This window comes from Arvicanthis niloticus, chromosome 9, assembly GCF_011762505.2.
Source record: "Arvicanthis niloticus isolate mArvNil1 chromosome 9, mArvNil1.pat.X, whole genome shotgun sequence".
Classification (NCBI taxonomy): domain Eukaryota; kingdom Metazoa; phylum Chordata; class Mammalia; order Rodentia; family Muridae; genus Arvicanthis; species Arvicanthis niloticus.
In genome coordinates this window covers 23,577,960-23,598,862 of record NC_047666.1, presented here as the reverse complement: position 1 = coordinate 23,598,862, position 20,903 = coordinate 23,577,960, and the positions used below count along the sequence as shown (strand labels likewise).

Genomic DNA, 20,903 nt, shown 5'->3' with positions numbered 1-20,903 from the left:
GAACCTCAGTAAGCCTGTTAAGAGATTTCTTTATGTATACCTGTTATTATTATGGACAAGTCACTTTACCACTTAGATGAGGATATTAGAAATTTAAGGAAATAATGCCTAGCCAGCATGTATTCCCAGCAGTTAATGGATGGCTACCAGCTTTAGTTCCCAGTTTAGTGATCTCCATTTGTGACTTCCATAAACTTTAAATAAAATTGTTTAAGTAAAAGAAATTTCAAAAAGTTTCCTAAAACCTTATGACCATTTCAGAAGACCACCTTAAGTCTATATAAAAACTCCAAATCTGGCAGTTAAAATGGCATTTCCCTTTTTAACACAAAGAAGACAATTTAATATACTACTCTTTATCCTGAATATCTCTAATATAATCTGTATTTAGCAAAAATAGGAACGAAAGGAGAACAATGGAATACACCAGGGTAAAGTGAAAGAAATTTAGTTGTTACTTAAAACCCACTATAGTAAGCCAGGCATGGTGGTACACACCTGTAATTCTAGCACTCAGGAGGTTGAAGCAGGAGGATCAGGATTCAAGAAAAACCCTGACTACATGGCAAGTTCAGGGCCCACTGGAGATATATGGAATGTGGTTTCAAACAAACAACAACAAAAAAAGAACTATAGCTTACAAAAATTTTTATGTGCATTATCTGGACAACTATATAAAATAAGTCATGAATAAAAGAGGAAGGAAAAAAACTATGATATTCATTCCCAGAAATGCTTCTCTAGTTATTTATCTCAGAGCATTCTGTATTAAATCTCATTCTGACAACTAAGTGACTGTAATTCTCAAAGATTAATTATACATATTATTAATTTACATATTAATTATATATTATTAATTAATACATATATTTAATACATGAAATACATTTATCTCATGAAATACATGCCTATATAATTCTTTAGCAATTTAGTAACTAAAATCCTAATAAAAATAAACCATCAGGACATGCAGTGTAGTTCAATAGTAGAGGCATCTGCCTAGAACAAAGTTGTGCATTCAATCCCAGCATTACAAGAAACAAATGGGGATATAAAACCAACATACCTGCAGATTTGTTCACCTTGACTGTAGATAATTTTATTTGTCCAGATTTGGCTAAAATAATGAAGAAAAATATATTTCTATAATACACTAAAAATAACATTCAGATTTAGGTAAGAGCTAACCTTAGAATAATTTTTAAAGAGCACTGCAGCCTCCAATCCCTTTTGTCTTAGGAGATATTACTTTAAAAATTCTTAGATATGGACTTGACAAGTCTAAATGCACACTTTTAGTGTCTGGGGGGGTGTCTCAGTTAATGTACTTGTTCATGTAAACATGAGGATTTGAGTTAAATTCCAAAAAACAATCATATAAAAACTCTGTATGGCAGCATACCCTTATAATCCCATCATTGAGGACTGGGCTAACTGGTGAACTCAAAGTCACCTTGAGACTTAAAGTCTGAGGCTGTCAAGAGTCCACAAACATGCACATGTGTATGTATTCACACATGCATAAAAAGGAAACATCTCAATTTTTTTCTTAGTTTATTTAGTAAAATTTAGTAATATTAAACTATGCCTCAGAAAGGCTGAACAAATAGTATAATTATAATCTCATTATATTAATTGAGTTGAGTGACCTCTATTTCCACACTAGCAAAGTATTGTCATCAGCCCATCCTGATAGCAAAATGATACCAACTTTCACTCTGAGTAGAACTCTGTGATGCACTTTTTCTTTAATTATGAAGAGGTATATAAATTTTATGTTTAAAAGTCCCTTGTAAGGCAAATGTAGTGGCTTACACCTATAATCTCAGCACCATAGAGGCAGAGGAAGGAGGAATCTCTGTGAGCTTGAGGTCAACCTGGTCTACAAAGTGAGTTCTAGGATAGCCAAGGCTATGTAGAAAGATCCTGTCTCAAAATAAGAGAAAACAAACAACAACAAAGAAACAGTGTTTGGGACACCAATATTAAAGGCTCAGTAAAACATTTTCTTAACACCATTTTACAACAAGTTTCTAATAAACTGACAAAATACATTCATTTGAGTGAGTTTTAAAAGTTATAGTCTAGGGAGTTGGCTTAGTGGATAAAGTGTTTGTCTTTACAAACATAAGGACCTGAGTTCAGATCCCAGGGTCCATGTAAAGTTAAATGCAATAGCATTAATCTGTAATCCCAACATGCCTAAGGCAAACTGGTAGACAGACACAAAGAATCTTGAGAAGCTTAAGGGTCAGCTACTCTGAAAACACACACACACAGTGAACAATAAGAGATTCTGCCTCAAAACAAGTGAAAAGCAAGGACTGATATGAGAATGTCCACTGACCTCTAGACACAAAGATTACAACTTACCAGAAGAGGCTGAAGTGGACAGTTTTCACTGCCTTTTGAAGCATCTGTCTCTTTTCTATTAAAAAAAAAAAAAATTAAACACTAAAAACTGGCTCTAAGCTCTATAAATGTCTAAAACTGAAGTGTTTATGAATATTTAAATTCATGTAAAATTGTATAATTGTGGTGTTTATATAGTTTTAAAAATTACATTTAACGTGGATACATTAATTTTTCATATGAAAATATGAATTCACTTACTTTAAAGCAGATGATTTTTTAAAATCTGAAGGTTTCTTCTTCACTTCTTTGTTCTTAGAAAGAAATATAATTACAAAGAAAATTAGCTTTTTCCAACTTAAACAGGCAGTTTAGACAATATAGAAAAATGCAGAGTTCAAACACCGAAAACATTCCCAAATCTTACTAATCTGAAGTATAAATGCTTTTTACCCTTTTCTATTTATATTTCCTTTAAATTTGTGATCTATGTTTTAGTCACTACAACAGTGTCAGATGGGCTCTGATTATGCTCCTCCCTTTCCATATGTCCCACATCTTTCAACAGCATAAAATGAGATTAAACTTGTCACTGTACTCTTAAAATTTTTCATCATATTTCAAGAATTACCAGTCTAGTACTTCTACCTATATATGTTGGTATGTCTCAAAGATCTCTAGGAGATGAAACTGTACCAGTATGAAACCGAGGTATATAGTTTTTCCCTACACATACTATTACAACTGAATGTTTAAATTAGGAAATGTTTAAATTAAGACATATGATAGTAAAAAAAAAAAAAAAAAAAACATAAGTACTGTGATTATAGTTACATGGTGTGGTCTCTCAAAACATCACACTATCCTTTCAATTCAAAGAAGTATCTCATGGTTTCTTGGCATATACTGACTACCAACATATACTCTTAGACCATATATGAGCAAAATAAGAATTACTTGAATAAAAAGCAAAATGGCTTTTGGAGAGTGGTGCATGCCTTTAATCTCAGCACCTCCAGGAGGCAAGAAGCAAAGGAAGGCCGATTCTGTGACTTGAAGGCCAGTCTGGTCTACACTGGAACTCATGAGATCTACATAATGAATCCTATCTGTAGGGCTGCAGAAATGGCTCAGTGGTTAAAAGCATCATCTGCTCTTCCAGATGTACTGAGCTCAATCCCAGAAACCACATGGGCTCACCACACCATTGTATGAGACCTGATGCCCTCTTCTGGTGTGTCTGAAGACAGTGACAGTGTACTCACGTACATTTAAAAAAAAAAAAAGAAAGAAAGAAATCCTATTGTAAACGGTACTAAAGGGTGCCATGCAAGCTTCAAAGGAGACAAGCAACAACAGTTCTACCAAGGTATAACATTACGTTCTGTAAACACATATAAATGAATTTCATATGAAGATAAAATTACCATAGAAGCTGCATGTGAGTTTCATGCCTATGTTACACAGGAAGCTGAAGCAGAGGGATGGAATTGAAGTCAGTCTGGGCTACATAGGTGAGTTCCCTCAAATCAATACCACTACCAACAGAAAATGGAAAAACTAAGCAATTCAAATACAGGAGTTTTAACATAGATAACTTATAATATTATGTTTAAAATAATACAGCATATTTACACCACTAGATTTGTAAATTGAAGAGATATGATGATGCTACAAGTGTTCCAGGTCTCATGAATCACAAGGGTGCAAATGATTGCAGCTACTCTATAGGTAATACACCTATATATCCTTCACCCGACAAATGTTCTGGTGTACACAATCATAAAAACAAAAGGGTGGCCAATAAAAGTCATAAGAGTTAACTAAAGTCCTGCTTTTAGAAATGAGAAAAAAAGAAAATAATTCAAATATCTATCAGGAACTGTCGAGATAATCATTATAATCACTCAACACAAAAGTCACAAAAGAATGAGGAAAGTTTCAATTACTTATGATTAAGATTTAAATTATGAGTGATTGAGGAATATGTATTAATGAATCTCTAAAGAAGGCATTCTATAAGAAATAAAAAGGTAAATTATCAAACATATAACCAAAGCAAAACTTACTGAATAATTTTTAAATAATTGTATAGATACTACCTGTGACATTTACAACATAGGAAATGGTCTAGAAAAAACTAAACTCAAATATTGGTATGTCTAAAGAAACAAAAGGCTACAGTGAACATGTGGATGTAAAGTTTTAAAATTTGTAAGCATAATTATGGTTTCATAACAAAGAATTACCTGTAGGCAGAGAGAAAGTTTAAGAATTGGAGCAAAGTAGTTATGGGGACTTCTATATTCTCTCTACTTTGCAATCCAGATAGCAGTTTCAGAGGTCTGTTACTCTGGTACTATGCCTTAGTGTGTTGTTCATCACTTAACATTATACTAGTTGTGGTGGTACATATGTTGACAGATAAAAAGGTTTTAATCTTTTGGACTAAGATTTATGTATTTTTCTACATGTATCCCATACATTTAAAAAGTTAAAAGTAACAAAAACATCTAAATTCAATTACCTGTGGCTTTTTCTTTCCTGGCACACATACTTTCACACTTTTCCTTTTATCACAAGAGGCATTGTTTCAATGTACTTCATGATGAAGTAACTGCTTTTCTAAACTCCATTTCCAAGTAAGCCTAAAATAAATTTGTGTGTGAATAAAAAATGTGTTAAAAAGATCCTTTTTATTTATATTCATTCTTTTTGAGATAGTCTCAGCCTAGGCTGGCCTGAATGTTTTGTAGTCAAGACTGTCCTTCAAATTCTGACTCCCTGTCCCCACCTCCTGTGTGCCACCTTAACTAGGCTTATGGTTCTGCCCATTTTAAATGAACTTAATGCCTCTCTGTGGAACATAAAGCACAAAGTTATCTCAAGAACTGGTGCTTGTCTTTTTGTTTTGCTAACCTATAAAATGATCTTAAGGATGTTTTCGTACAATACATACTTTAACTTGACAAGTTCTGTGTCATTAGCAATGAGGTAGAGTCCATTACAGGTTCCTGGAGTAGGAAGACATAATTGGAGGAGAGCCAATATCTGGTTCTAAATGTACTTGAGTCTGGGTTTTGTTTTGTTATAGAACAAGGTTTTTTTTTTTTTTTTTTTTTTAAAGAACAGATACATATTGTTTCACCGAGGTTTGTAACTACCGAACAAATGTTATTTATTTCTACTGAATATCATCCATATTGAGCAAATAGTACTTTTTTATGTGTGTAAGAAATGAGCAAGCGAGTTGGAGAGATCGGTATAGTAGCTCAAAGCACTGGGTACTTTTCAGAGGATCTGGTTCAATACCAGAACTCTCATGGTTGCTGCAGCACCAGGCAGGTATGTGGTCTACACATTAGACATAGGCTAATAAACCAATATACATCTAAATTAAGAAATGTGAATAAGTTAATAGACTTTAGTTTCCATAAAACCCTGCAAAATATATTTTGGGTTGGTCAAAATTTTATCTAGTGAAACTAGATCAGTTTTGATCTAGAAGTATTACATCTAAAATCGATCACCAGTATCTTAATCCTCATCTTCACGCGAATCCTTCATCTTCTGAGCAAGCCTCTGTCTTATAATGTCTTTTCTCTTTTTTCTTTTGTGGCCCACATATTTAATTAAAATTGCAGCATGAGCATAAGTGGCACATTAGGCCTGATATACATGAGTAATTGATTATTATTGTTTGAGCTTAGGGCCAAACCCAGAACCTAGCAAGCACTTATCATGAGCTAAATCCCAACCTCAAAATGTTTAGGTCTTTTGCTTTAAGGTATCTACCAATGTCTTCCCTTTGCCTTACTCACAATTAGTCTATCATGCTTAGTCTAGGGTTGGTCCATAATTCACAAAGTTTATCATGAACATAACATACATGTAAACAATACCAAACAGAACAAAAATAAATCATTTATTTCTAACTTTCACTTTTATTTCATCTATTTTTGGAAAAAAAATAGCAATGCTCTCTATTTTTACATATCATACCTCACTTCTATAACACAATGGCAAAATAACTGTGAGCCTAATGACCAGCCATGAAGCCTTAAATATTTATATCTGGCACTTTATTCCTAACATATGTCAATTCTTGGAATATTGTTCATTCCGGAGAGCTCTTCTTGTCAATACAAATCCTCGGAATAGTTAACCATGACACAGATAGCACAAGCAGCTAGGATACAACAATAACCCAACAAAAAGAAACAAGTTTGAATGAATTTTCACAAGTGCCTAGATGACTCACCTCATTTCTACAAGGAACAAGGAGGACATCACTAAATTGTCCCAAATGGCTGAAATGCTTTATAATATCTTCTTCAGTAAAGCCATCCTCTGAAGTTCAGATACAAGAAGAATGAGTTGGAACTCAAAGACTGATCCTTCTGTGGCGATTAAGAATTGAGTTGGAACCAAAGACTGATCCTTCATGGCTGATTAAGAATGAGTTGGAACTCAAAGACTGATCCTTCCGTGGCTGATTTGAAATGAAAGAAAATTAAAAAAGAAAGCACCATAAACCATAAGGTACAATAATCATAACTCACATATAATTTCCATGACTCAACTTAGTACTTTTATGGATCTCTTTATAGATAGTACATCTTTGTTCATTCTCCATTCCTGTAATTCAAAGGGATGGTAACAGAACATTTAAGGACCATACATGCCAGGTACACATGCTAATCCCCACACTGGCAGAATGAGCTAAGAGGATTATTAACGTTTAAGACCAACCTGTGCTTTATAGCAAGACACTGTCTTTCAAAAAAATTGCAGGTAAGCTGCTTGCTTGCACTGCCCTAAAACTGGGCCTGAGTTTGGTACAGCAGATAGCTCTTAGCATAGAGGACAGAAGCTGAATCTTTCTGAGGAAGATCAAAGCTCAGCAAGGTAAATAAATCATCTATAATTCATATACTAAAGGTGTTGACTGTTCCATGTTTCTTTTAAAAAGCCAAAAAAAAACAACAACAAAAAGAAACAAACAAAAAATCAGGCATAGTAGCACATGCTTTTAATTCAGCATCAGAGGCAGGTAGATTTTGTGAGTTCCAGGGCAGCCTGATCTAAAAACAATCAATAGAAGGAATCTGGCTATAACATAATAGAAGTTTACCAAAAATCAACTAAATAAGGAAAACCTTTGAAAATTCTATCAACAGAAATCCTGAAACAAAATCTTATCGATTAATTAAAATTTTTTTTATTCAATAGTCCTAATAATCTTCAAACTTATTGTAATTCATATTGTTTAAGGTTACCAAAATATAACTTTTGGAACACAGAATAAATTGTCGAAAGTCTTCAGTGTTTTAGACAATTTCAAAAGTACGTATTATAAAATATTAGGCCTATGAGAATTATACAAGTGACAATTTAGATGCATTTAACAGTTTAAAATTCAACAAATATAACAAGTATGCCAGCATAGTAACAAGTAGGTTATAATCAAATCAGTAAATCAGCAGTTAAAAACCAAACACTATACACAGAAAACATAGACAGAAAAATTATCAATTCTTGCAGTTCTTTTGTTTGTTTTGTTTGTTTTGTGTTTTTTAGACAGAGTTCTCTGTGTAGCCCTGGCTGTCTGGAACTCAGAAATCCGCCTGTCTCTGCCTCCCAAGTGACTGGGATTAAAGGCATGTGCACCATTGCACTGGCATCAATTCTTGCAATTCTAGTGATAAAAATTAAGAGTCATTAACACTGTTGTGTAAATTCTCCTGCCACAACACAGCTCCTGATGGTACCCAAATCTTCAATCAATATCAATATATCACAGCATAAGTGTTGTGCTGAGATAGTGTCTGTAAGAAGCCTCCTGCCTTAACCTGCCTAACTACACCACAGGAACATGCACTACCTGACTACAATGTTTTTGGGCACATCAAACACTAACCATCTGGCATTTTTAAGCTTTAAGAGTGAATTATTAGGACTTTCATTATTCATAAGGAAAAGACTGTCTCACATCTAAGTAATTTAAAAAATATTGATTTCGAATTGATAGAAAATATGACTCCAAAGACCCAATTTTATGTTCTATTTGTCATAGTTAAAAGATACAGATACACTTGAACTAATCCACAAAAGAATTACTGACCTTTCGCTGGAACAAAGCACCTTACCAAACACCTGTTTACCTTCGGTGTAAAGTGTCATCTTCAAGATTCTTAGTTTGTGAGCAGAATGCCCTCCCTAAATGTGAGTCACTTTGTACAGAGCTTATAGATTTCGCTGACGGCTTTGTTCCACTGGCAACTTTAGGCTTTTGTGCTGGTGAGAGTCCTTTATCAACTGTTCAGTAGTCTCTGTTTAGTAACGTTGCTCCATGGACAGAGCGCTGTCCTCCATTTTCTAACGCCTTTCTTCTATCTGGTTAGAAAAAATACATATATGCATATGTACAAATTAAAAAGAACTAAATGACATGTAGCATTTTTATAACAACACAGCCCTGCTGTTTACTGGGTTTTTTTTTGGGGGGGAAGGGTAATTAATTTTACTCCAGAGTATATCATTATTTATTTCAAGCATTTATTAAGCACATATTTAATGAGAGATTATTTTACAAGACAGTGTTCACAAAACCATACAATCTAGAAATTTTTTTAAAAACTTAAAAGACCATTTCAAAACACTAAGAGTAACATGAGTAAGATTACAGAGCCATTCTCAAGCTTGATAGGCAGCTCACACATACATGTAAGCATGCACAAGGCACACACAAACACACAGCTCTCAGTCTACACATCTCATTCTTCCAACTTCATATGCAGTAGATCCTTTGTTCATTCAGTGATATTTCCTTATGTCAACGGTCCTCAAAATTTGGATTGGGGACTCTTAACAATCTCAGGATCCAGAGCTTATTGCTTCTTATATTTATTTATTTAACACATCAGAAGTTAAGATAGAATTTTAAAACTGCTGGATCATTTAATAAAATTCTCTATTAATATTTTTTATGAAAATTAACTAACTAGCCAAATAATGAGATATTAGTATCATTCCACATCTTCCCAAACAAGTTAACACGGACTTGAAAGGTAACTTTTTTTTTTAACCTCTGCTCGTATCAATCCACTATGTAAGCTATATGTACATTTTGGTTCAAATATAAGGAAAATCAACTCAAACACAGATTTGTTTGGAAAAGGAAAAAAGACCTTACAGAACTCTGAAAAAAACCTGAAAGCCCCTATTAGGGACTTAGGTTCTTGGACAATACTGCAATTAGTCAGCTTACAATTTTAGTATTTCCATTTCCATTCAATTTCTTTAAATATACTAAATACAGTTAAAAACATGTGCAAGGCACTACCTTAACATGAATAATAATAATAATAATAATAATAATAATAATAATAATAATAATAATAATTTATTTCATTATAGGCTACGTATGTATGTATGTATGTATGAATATGTTATTTTAGTATATGAGCTTACTTTTAGAAGTCACAAAATCATTATTAAATAATTAGGAGATAATTATTCAAATATGAAGTTGGCCTCAAGTTTATTTTATGTAACTGAGCATAACTCTCAATCGTCTACCTCAGCCTCCCAATTTCCTGGGAAATTACGATGTGTACCACTCAGCTTATCTTCAGTCCTTTTTCAAAACAGATGCCGATAAACTAAACTTTCCATAATATCTAGCCAAAGTTACAAGAATAACAGATTCTCAAGTTTGATTCCAATTTCATACAGCAACTTTAAAATTTAATAAAAATTTAACAGTCATTTCCAATAACTCACAACCAAAATGATGGCATTAGGGTTATCGGTGTACCTGATCTCACTGATCGTCTGGATGTCCTTTCTGGGCTAACTGAACGATAGGACTTCGGACTTTCTTCTAACGAGATTCGGACTACGATATGGAGAACGGGACCTGGACCTGGATCTGGATCTGGATCTGGATCTGGATCGGGATCGGGAACGGGATCTAGATCTGGATCTATATTTAGAAATGAAGCGGTGACAAATTCTTGGACTTCGACTCCTTGGTCTATAGATATAACGAACTGGACTTCGAGATCGAAGGACTCTGTGACATGAGCTTGATCTCCTAGAAGTCTGGGACTGGGAGAATGAGAACGTTTCTTGGAGTTTCATTTTATTTCCTATTGGCTTTCATTTCTACAGAGTAGAAACAAAAACAAGACTCAGCAATTTAATGTAAATTTGAACTAAGTAATTTTAAAACAAAACACTATTTTTATTATTTGTAAGTGTGTATACCATTATAAAGCTGTGTGTAAGCCTAAGTGTGTGACCAGGGTTCCCAAGGAAGTATCAGATCTTCAGAGCTGAAATTATACATTGTATAAGGTCCATCCCATGTAGATGCTAGAAACTGAACACCGTGTCCTCTATAGAGTAGTAAGTGCTCTTAACCATTGGTCAATGTCTCACAGCTTTCATTATATTGGTTCTGGTTTTAGAGAAAAAGCTATCACTATTGTAGCCCAGGCTAACTCTGAACTTGTAACAATCCTCAATCTCAGTCTCCTAAATGTGGGATTAATAGGTGTCAACACCATGCCTGGCTCAATAGTAGTTTTTTTAACACAAAATCTATTGGGCGGGCAAACAGCTGGGTGTATAGAGGTGACTTGCAATTAAACCTGATAAACCTATGTGTGATCATCAGACCCCTTAAGGTTACAAGAGAAAACCACTCTGAAAAGTTGTCCTCTGAGCAATCCACAGCACAAGGCACATGGGCACATATATACACAGGCATACATGAACACACACAGAGAATGAATGGAAGGAAGGAAGGAAGGAAGGAAGGAAGGAAGGAAGGAAGGAAGGAACATATCCACTGTATGAGCACAGAAAAAAGCAATCCAAACATGAATAAACCTTCAGTTTACTTAGAACCTTTTCCTTCTAATTTAGAGTATCTTAATCTTCTTAGATTTTTCTCTGTAACTATTTAAGTTCTGATAAAGAAATAAGAATTATTATATAAACTGTTTTCAACAAGTTTTCCATGAGAGACTATGATTCAACATTATGTCACTGACTTTTGAACAATCTATATAGACCCTCCCCCACAACTCAGAACTAAATAAGACAACTATGAGCATTCAGGTGTTTACAATTAAAGCTTCACCCCCAAAAAATGGTAATAGGATCAGAACAAAATATTAAAACTAGAGAAAGGAAACCCATAGAATGAGATGCACATTTTAAACGGAATAAAAAAGATCAACTTTTGAATTTTCCAACTGTTTAAAATAATACAATAGTGAAGTGTAGTGGTGTAGTCTTTAATCCAGCATTTGAGAGGGAGAAGCAGATGAATCTCTCTGAGTTCAAGACCAACCTGTTTATATACAGAGTTCCAGGCTAGCCAGCCAGACTTAGTTACAAAAAAAAAACAAAAAACAAAAACAAAAACAAAACCAAACCAAACCAAACAAAAAAAAAAACCAAAACGTGATAAAAACAGGACAATTCAAAAAAAACCTTTTTAAAAATTACTGTTTACTTTTAAATGGAAATGAATTGCTAATAATACTATTAAAAATATTACTGTCGGGATGGGAGGGATCTCAGGATCTCCAAAATACAGGGTATCTATTTGAAAAATACAGTTCAAAACCAATAATTAGATTCAATTAATCTTTACTGAAAATGTATCAAAACTGTTCAAACTTAAGTTTATATATGATGCTAAGAGTTGAAATAGAAAATATTTTTGAGGGTAATATTTTTATAATCTAATACATTATAAATAAATGTATATATGATTAATAGATACATCAGAAAAAACATTTACAAAGACCTCAATTGTTTTTTGAGTCAAATAAATAGTATAAACAAAAGTGTTTCATGGTACAAAATATTAGTATAGCGCAGTAAACAGAAGTAGCGAAGACAGAGATAGGCAGTGGTGCATACCTGGTTTCCCCAGGCATGTACGACGGTAGAAGAAACAAGAGATGAGGGTTTCAAATCTTCGTATACATCTGCCTTTCCAACCTGTGGGAACCTTTTCATGACCCCTTTAGGCGGTCAAATAACCCTTTTATAGGGTCATATATCAGAATTTACATTAACAATTCATAACAGTAGCCAAAATTAATATGACATAGTCACGAAAAATTTATGTTGTGGTCATCACACCAGAGGAATGGGCTCATGAGCCAGCCAAGCCCTAACAAAATTATGACACAATAGAAGCCCCCCACCCACACACACACACACACAGAGATGGAGAGAGAGAGAGATAGAGAGAGAAGAGTAAGAGAGAGAGAGAGAGAGAGAAAGTGGAGAAAGTGGAGAGAGACAAGAAAGAAAAAAAAGTATCTCACCCATTTTATAAAACTGTAGATAGAGGAAGGCTGAAAATAAGGCTTGGTATGGTTAAAATGCATTCTCTTGCACCCATATCTCGTTTCAGGAGGATCAGATGTTTCTGGCCCCAAAGCACTATATTCATATGCACATACCCACGTACTAACACATATTCATGTACATAACTTAAAAACAAACTCCATGGGACATACCATTTTCGTACTTGCTCTTGAAACACACAGAACACAGTTATTATATCAAACTCTTTAATATATCCAGCAGCACTTGGAAAATATATCTAAGAAAGAGGAACTGAAAGAAAAGATGGCATTTTAGGAAGCCCTTTAAAAAACTTGATCTTGGCATTGGAGAAGGAGAGGCAGATACTATCTCTATGGGTTCAAGACCATCTAGTTTACATAAGTAAGTTCCAGACCAACCAGGGCTATATAGAAAGAACCTGTCTCAAATGAAAGAATGAAGGAAAGAACAAAAGGAAGAAAAGAAGAGAGGGGAGGGTATATTAGAGCAGCATGGACTTGGTTAATGCTCACAGGGTAGAACAAAGAAGAACTTGGAGGCAAATCCCATATGGTCCTACTGCAGGCACTGGTTGCTGTAGCATAGAAATAACAGACAATAAAGGTTCCTTTAAAATGGCAATTTTTCAATCTTCCTAATGCTGCGACCCTTTAATACAATTTCTCATGTTGTGGTGACCCCAACCATAAAATTCTTATTGTCACAACTGCAATTTTGCTACTGTTATGAGTTTATGCAAATATCTGTGTTTTCCAATGTTTTCAGCCTACAGGTTGAAAACCACTGCCTTAAAAAAAAAGAAATTAGGAAGGGCCCTGGAATCAGGTTATAAAGCTTGCATTTTAAAAAGTAAGTAGCAAATGATCAACAATTATCTTTCAGAAAAGTAAATGAAGTCAAAATCCTTGGAACGGGTAAAGCGGTTTCTTGTTGGCTGTTTCTGTATGCTTCAGATGTTGTTTAAAAGCTAACCCAACAACACTCTGAATTTCCTTTTCCCTTACCTGCCCACCATTCAAAAACAAAGTAAGTTGCATATCTGTTTTCCCACATCCCTAGAAAGAAGCCAGCAATAGATTTAAGCCTCATCCCAACCAACCAACCAACCAAACTAGTGAAAGATGACTAACAAGCTAGGTATATGTATCACCTAGGAAATATTTGTGACAAAAACATTCAACCTAAACTTATTAATGAACAACTCAAAAGTAGAGAATATGCGGCATCCAAAAGGCAATCTCCACACATTTTTTAAAAAGGGTCAAAAGTGTGAGAGCACCAGTGAAGGAAGGAAAGAGGAAAGTCTTTCCATATTAAGAGATTGTAATACATGAATTTTGGGAGAATCCTGGAATGGGGACACAGATGGGTGCTGTCAATAACAGTTATAAAAGGACTTCTAGTTGGAAGGCTCTGAATCAGGCTTGTATATTAAAAGGTACTGTGGAATAGTGTTAATATTCTTAATATGGTGTGTGTAGCTATGAAAAAAATCTTCCTTATTCTCAGAAGACAAATGTTAAATTTGAATAAATGAACTATCTAAATGTTAACTATGAAAAGAATTAACATAGCATTTTATACCAACTTCTCTGTGACTTGAAATCTTTTCATATTAAAATACTAAAAGAGAGCTAGGCAGTGGTGGTGCACGCCTTTTTAATCCCAGCACTTGGGAGACAGAGGCAGGTGGATTCTGAGTTCGAGGCCAGCCTGGTCTACAGAGTGATTCGAGGACAGCCAGGGCTACACAGAGAAACCCCTGTCTCAAAAAACAAATAAACAAACAAACAACAAAAAACAAACAAACAAAAAACTAAAGAGAAAAAGAAAGAACAAAGGACAATGAGCTATATGAACTAATTGTATTAAATATATGATGTATAATAGTAGGAAAACTGACTCCCTGTGCCTCCATTTCCTCCCATTTGGATGAAATCAGCAATAATCATGTTTATGTATTATTGATAATAATAATATTAAGTCAACCATATATTATAAAACATTCAGTATATCCAGCAATGATCAGTATATGTATGTTTCATAATAAAATTATGGTACAATGTCTTTTTTCCCCCTCCGGTTAACCAGCTAATCTTATTCTATATAATCCAGAAAAGCTTAAAAAAAAAAAAAAAAACCAGAGGAAGAAAACATAAGCCTTAAAGACTAAAGACACTAAGTATGTATCAATGTAAAACTACATATAGTATACACATAATGAAGCTCAATGCAGAATGCAGCTTAGGAGAACAATGAAGATGACAATTTATTTAACTTGGTAAATACTTGCAGCAGTGGAGAAACCATGAAAAGACATCACAGGAGAACACAACCCCAAATAAGGTAGAGTGGGATAAAGCATTAAAAGAGGAAGGCTCTTGAAAATCAAGGTCCTATGTGCACAAGGGGAAAGCTCTCTACACAAAACACTTTAAAGGGGGGGGATATACATGGGGAGGAGAGATGGGAAAATTAAACAAAATTAGATGCACGCACATGCTATTTGTTCTTGTAAATTTATGTAACTAGATCATGGTACTAGCATTAATAACTACTTCAGCAACTAACTCACTCCTTAGCAGGAATTCTCTGTTTACAGTGTATAGTGGTAGCAAGGCACATTCAATTCTAGCAATAAATTACTTTTTTACATTTACCTATGGAGGGGACCAACCCCAGCCACTATGCTACTTTCTTTCTTTCTTTTTTTGGGGGGGGGGGGGGAGGGTTGGGGAGAGGGGTTGTTGGAGAGGGTTGAGACAGGGTTTCTGTCCTGGAATTCCCTCTGTGGTAAGTTTGAACTCAAAGATCCAACTGCCTGTGCTGTGATTAAAGGCATGAGCCACCCCACCAACAGGCTTCAAGCCTCTACTCTTAAGTCTATATGATTCATGTAGGGGTTCTCTTACTCTCAATAGCAGGAATAGTGGGTACATGCCACTATAAAACCAGTATAGACAAAAACAATGGGTCTTAAACAAGTTACTAGGAAAAAAGAAAAACAAGGAAAAAACAGGAAATGGGGCATATAATGCCAGAATTTAAGATGCTGAGGCAGAAAGAACAGGAGAATTCAAGGCCGCTCTAGACTACAATGAGACCCTAATTTACAAAAAAAAAAAAAAAAAAAAAAAAAAAAAAATCTAACCAAACCACAGAACAGTTCCTGAAAATACCAGCTCTATAGTTCACTGAAGTCCAAAGCTACAGGAATTATCTACTATGCAGATGTGTTTTCTTAAGACCAGAGCAAGGCCAAGAAATGGAAATACTCTTTACACTTATTTTTGTTTGACTTAAAATTCAGCTGTTCTTGAAACTAGAGCTACTCTTTGCAACTTCCCAGTCAAATGAACTAATTCTCTTCCTCTAAGAATAACTGTGGATGCAAGAGAGCTAACTAGAGTTAAGGGTACTTGTTTATCTTACAGATGATTTGGGTTCAGGTGTCAGCATCTACATAGTGGCTCAAGACCATCCACAACTTCAGTTTCAGGCAGATTTGACATTCTTGGACCTCTGAAGTAACCAGAAATGCTTGTGGTGGCATAAACATACATGCAGACAAAACACTCATACACATAAAATTAAGTAAACAATCTAAATTTTTTTCAAAAGAGTACTGTATTTTGAGTTAGGTTTATGAATTTTTACTTGAAGAATCCTGAATAATCTCAAAACCCAAGAGAATATCAGGCCAGTGACTACAACTATTTAATGATGTTAGAGAAAAAAACAATTTAACTAAAGATTATAAATTCCATGTCTTTGATGATCAGGAAAACCCTCCCAAATACCTCACTTAAAAAAGTGATCAGATTCTATTAAGTTTCATTCTAAAAACAGGTCCTAAGCAGAGAAAATCTTTATACTGGAAATTAAATATTGGCATATGGTCTGAGTTAGTTTTTAATTATGTAACCTTTGAAAACTGGCCCAAGATAATGGAAAAGAATGGTATCTGTTCTCAATCATTCTAGGAAAGGCAAACAAGACAAAGAAAATCAATAATAAAATCTATAATTATCTACTGGGGATTAAGTTAGGAAAGAGTCGTGAAAGATCACATGACACTCTCCTTTTGGAAGCTAAACATACTTCTCTAAGTACTGTTTTAAAATAACCATTAGCTTTAAAAGTGTTTAACACCTTATCACGCCTGTAAAAAAAAAAAGGGAAGAAAATGGTTTACTGTTGACGTAACTGCCGACAGCTCTCAATATGGTGGAAGTATTCTGATGCTGAATCAGTCCTGTTGTAAAAAATGAGAAGGCTGAAATTAAAACAATCCTCAAGCTGACAAATGAATCAGGCTTTTTTAAATGACAAGAAATATTTGAGAAATTTACAAATCTAATCCTAAATAGCATTTAGATATAACAGAATTACACAGACAAAAGTTAAAGTCCTTCAAACAAATACATTTAACCCCATACCCTGTTGATCTCATTTAAAAAATATTTAGTATATATTTTCTTGAATCAAGAATCAAAACATTCATTTTGAATGTATATATATTATATATAGACTTGAAGAAAAGCATAAATTAAAAAAAATAACACCTCAAAAATAAAAACATTTCAAAAAAACACCAAATTCTATCAAGCAGTCCAATGGCTTCATCCTCTAAGGTCAAGCAAATGACACTGACCACCAACACATGGCTAGTGACATCCCAAACAAAATACTCATAATATAGGAAAAAGATTAGTAAAATAGTAAAACCTGCCACTGATCAATCTAACTTATTTTCAAGATTTAAAGGAAAGTAACACCATTTCAAAGACATGATATGCATTACGTATATACAGCTTTATAATTAACAAAAAAATGCTTTTTTTATACACTTTGTTTACAAATAAATGTCCTAAATACAATCTACAAACAATAATTAGCTCCTAGAAGATGTATTTGATTAAAAGAGAGGGCAGAGAAGGGAGGGAAGGCAATACAGTTTTTTAATATAAGTCTCCAGGGTGAAACATTAGTTAATTAGTTCAAACATCATGTCTATTACTCAGGTTTTATTGTTCCTCCAGCAATTGGAAAGGGAAAAAAAGAAAAAGGACAAAAAAAAAAAAAAAAACCCTGCTTGTTTCACTTCAAAAACACTTTAATTTTAATTTATATCATTCCTAAAAACAAGCCTCCACAAGTACAGTTGACTTTAATTCTGAATTCTACCTTGGCAAGAACTACCTCAAAGTCAAGCTACTTCCAACACAGTGTATATAAGTTTTGGCAAACTAAAGGATTTTATTAAACTTCCTAGATTAATTGTACACTGTGAAACAAAATGTCTGCTACACCCCCCTTACTTAGCGCTACACACAGAAAGCTAAAAGAAACCAGCAATAAGGAGTCCATACAGTGCCCAACCCATGTCTTTGATATAAATGAGGTATCGTTTTTACCAAACAGACACACTTGGCAGGTAGGCATGATTTATTTACACCAAAATATGTTATTTGAATAGTTGCCCATTTTTTAAATCCAGAATTACACCCCAAATCTGATTTTCAGCTTCGATTTGAAACACATACAAAGAAATGATAATAACAAATATGCTTCTGTTGTGATACCTAGGTAAGTAAGCTGAAGGTGGTCACTGCCCTGCTTTCTCTAATTCAATTCACACATGCACAAATTGACTTTCAAAAGGCATCCTTCTTGATAACCCAAAAGCTCAGTAAATGAACTATGCAACCCATTTCTAGGCTTCATGATGACAGTACCCAGATATCTGTTCAAAAAGTAGCACTGCTTCTATAGAAAAAATAATTACCTGAGAAGCAAGGATGGTCCCAGAACTTTAGACTTGGGCTGACTCTGAATCAAACTATAAACTGAAAACACTGACTCCTATCAAAGCTTGCTCTTTATCCTCCTCTAACTAGCTTCAAAAAAAAAACTTTGTTTCCAATGTTGCCAGAGTTCAATCCCAACCTGGACCACATGATGAAGGACTCTCACAATATTTTGAACCTCCACCGACCCACTATGGACGCACGTGCCACACTGACAAACACACAAAAATATAAATAAGTAGATAAATTGGGAGGATTTCTTGAATCAAGTATGTCAACCAGAAGGGCATAAGAAATCAAAGCAAATTCCTTTAAAACTTGACCCCAGTTTGGAGAAAAACACATTCTACATTCTATTTTGCATTTTCAAATTACGTATCAGGCTATAGTTTGAAAGACTCAAGATAGAAAAGCAAAGATATTGTAGGATTCCTTGGTAGGAAAAAGCCTGAAATTAGAAATTCACAATTACTGGCTACATATTTCTAATGTCACAAATAACATACACAAGGCAATAAAAATAATCATGAAACAAGAGGCAACTGGTACATCTAAATCCACATTCACATTCTAACATTGTCCATCAATCCATGAGGAATCCTTTATTAAATGAGCCCCAACCTGTTATGCTGATTTTAAAGACTGAGCAAAGCATATGCAATATATGTACAATGTATGTTAACTCACAGATACAAGACAAGCTATGGCAAACTTATGGAAGTCAGAAGACAACCTTAGAGGTCAGTCCTCACCTTCCACCTTGAGACAAGGTCTCTGTTGTTTTGTCATTGCATATACCAGGCTAGCTGGCCTGCAAGCTTCTGAAGATTTTTCTGATCTCTATCTACCATCTCCCAATATGAGTGCTAAGATTGCTGCAAATGTTCATACTGTTGGATTTTGACATGGATCCTGAGGATTTGAACTCAGATCATCACACTTGTGTGACAAGTGCTTTTAACCATTGAGCCATCTCCGAATCTAAAGAGGTGGTTTTTAATGACTAAATGATTTTTCTCTGCTCTCAAAAATTTATTCTTACTAATGCAAGCTTCCTCCACCTTAGACTGATATCTAGGGAAGCTTCCAGTTTAAGTGGTCTATCTCATCTCCCTTCTTCCTATTCTCTACATTGAATTCTCCCTGAAATACTTTCAATATGTCACTTCACATACCAAAAAATTTAATTAGCTCCCAATGTCTTCACCTGAAATCTAAATTGACAACAGCTTTTCAAGGCCTTGCATATTTCTAGTATGTTCTTCACTGTGTCCTACCAAAAGGCTTCTCTTCTAAAAACCTTTTGCCTCTCTGATGCTGCTGTTTCCCATCCGGAATGCCACTTCCTTCCTCTTTAAATAGGCATATTTAATCCTTGTCATCATTCAAAACTATCTTCAAACTATCCCATAAAGACCTATCTTCCAGATCATTCTGTTCCAGGCAAACTTAGTACAACTGAAACTATCACTCTCAGTCTTATCTAACTAGGCTATAAAATTCTTCTGATACTAAGAGTATATTTAGTTTTTCTTTTTTCATCACGAATTGCTAGCTAATCTACCGGTTGTAAATGCTGGACTGACCATTACAAATCTGAAAATCAATGTAGAAATAATAAGTATATTTCCCCCTGTGGCATGTACAAATGGTTAAATATCACCAAACTATTTGTTTCTAACTTTTAAAAACTTCATCAGGTATGTGTTTTTTCCCCTTTATGAGGCTGTATAAACTGGCTTTACAAAACAATTAATTTTATACAGTTCTTTCTGTCTGTGCCAGCACCAAATGCAAGCAGTCACACACAAAAACTGTATCAGTAAATATACTAAAAATAGGTATTTCTACAATACACAAAATAAAAACAAAGGTTCTTTAAGATATACTTTCCTTCAAATCATTATGACTGATTAACAGTTCCAAATAAATGGGAGGTTAGTGGTATGCCCAGTTTACAGTAACAAGAGCATCCAATACTCTGTCCAGAGCTACTTACAGATTACAAACTCTATTAATAAATTATTCTGAGATTTTTCAGAGTGGACAAATGACATCTATTCCCTTGGTAGAATAAGGAAACTACTACTGTACTAAAATTCAGTATCATTTTATATTTTTCTATAGATAAATTGCTGCTTTCTGATTGAACCCAGGGCTTGGTATGTTTTAACCTGTGGCTCTACCCCTGAACTACACTCCTAGTCCAGAAGGTTTTCTTTTGCTAAAGTTACCTGAAGACAAAAGCAACCAATTCAGGTTTTAGATCACTGACTGACAAACTGATAATGAATACAAGACAATAAAATGGCAAGTATTTGCAGAAAAAAATAACAAAGAATAAAATCTACACATATGTAA

At 34.3% G+C, this 20,903-nt stretch overlaps 1 protein-coding gene across 1 annotated transcript in view; it reads right to left on the bottom strand.

Moving 5' to 3' along the window:
* The window catches only part of Znf638 (zinc finger protein 638), a 129,246-nt gene that overhangs the window by 28,654 nt on the left and 79,689 nt on the right, over positions 1 to 20,903 (bottom strand). Inside the window, 12 exon segments of the mRNA XM_076939991.1 lie at positions 1,067 to 1,117; positions 2,374 to 2,389; positions 2,392 to 2,428; positions 2,614 to 2,666; positions 4,880 to 4,917; positions 4,920 to 4,964; positions 4,967 to 5,000; positions 6,614 to 6,702; positions 6,781 to 6,844; positions 8,477 to 8,748; positions 10,172 to 10,230; positions 10,274 to 10,459. Of these exon segments, the coding sequence (XP_076796106.1) occupies positions 1,067 to 1,117; positions 2,374 to 2,389; positions 2,392 to 2,428; positions 2,614 to 2,666; positions 4,880 to 4,917; positions 4,920 to 4,964; positions 4,967 to 5,000; positions 6,614 to 6,702; positions 6,781 to 6,844; positions 8,477 to 8,748; positions 10,172 to 10,230; positions 10,274 to 10,459 (944 nt within the window).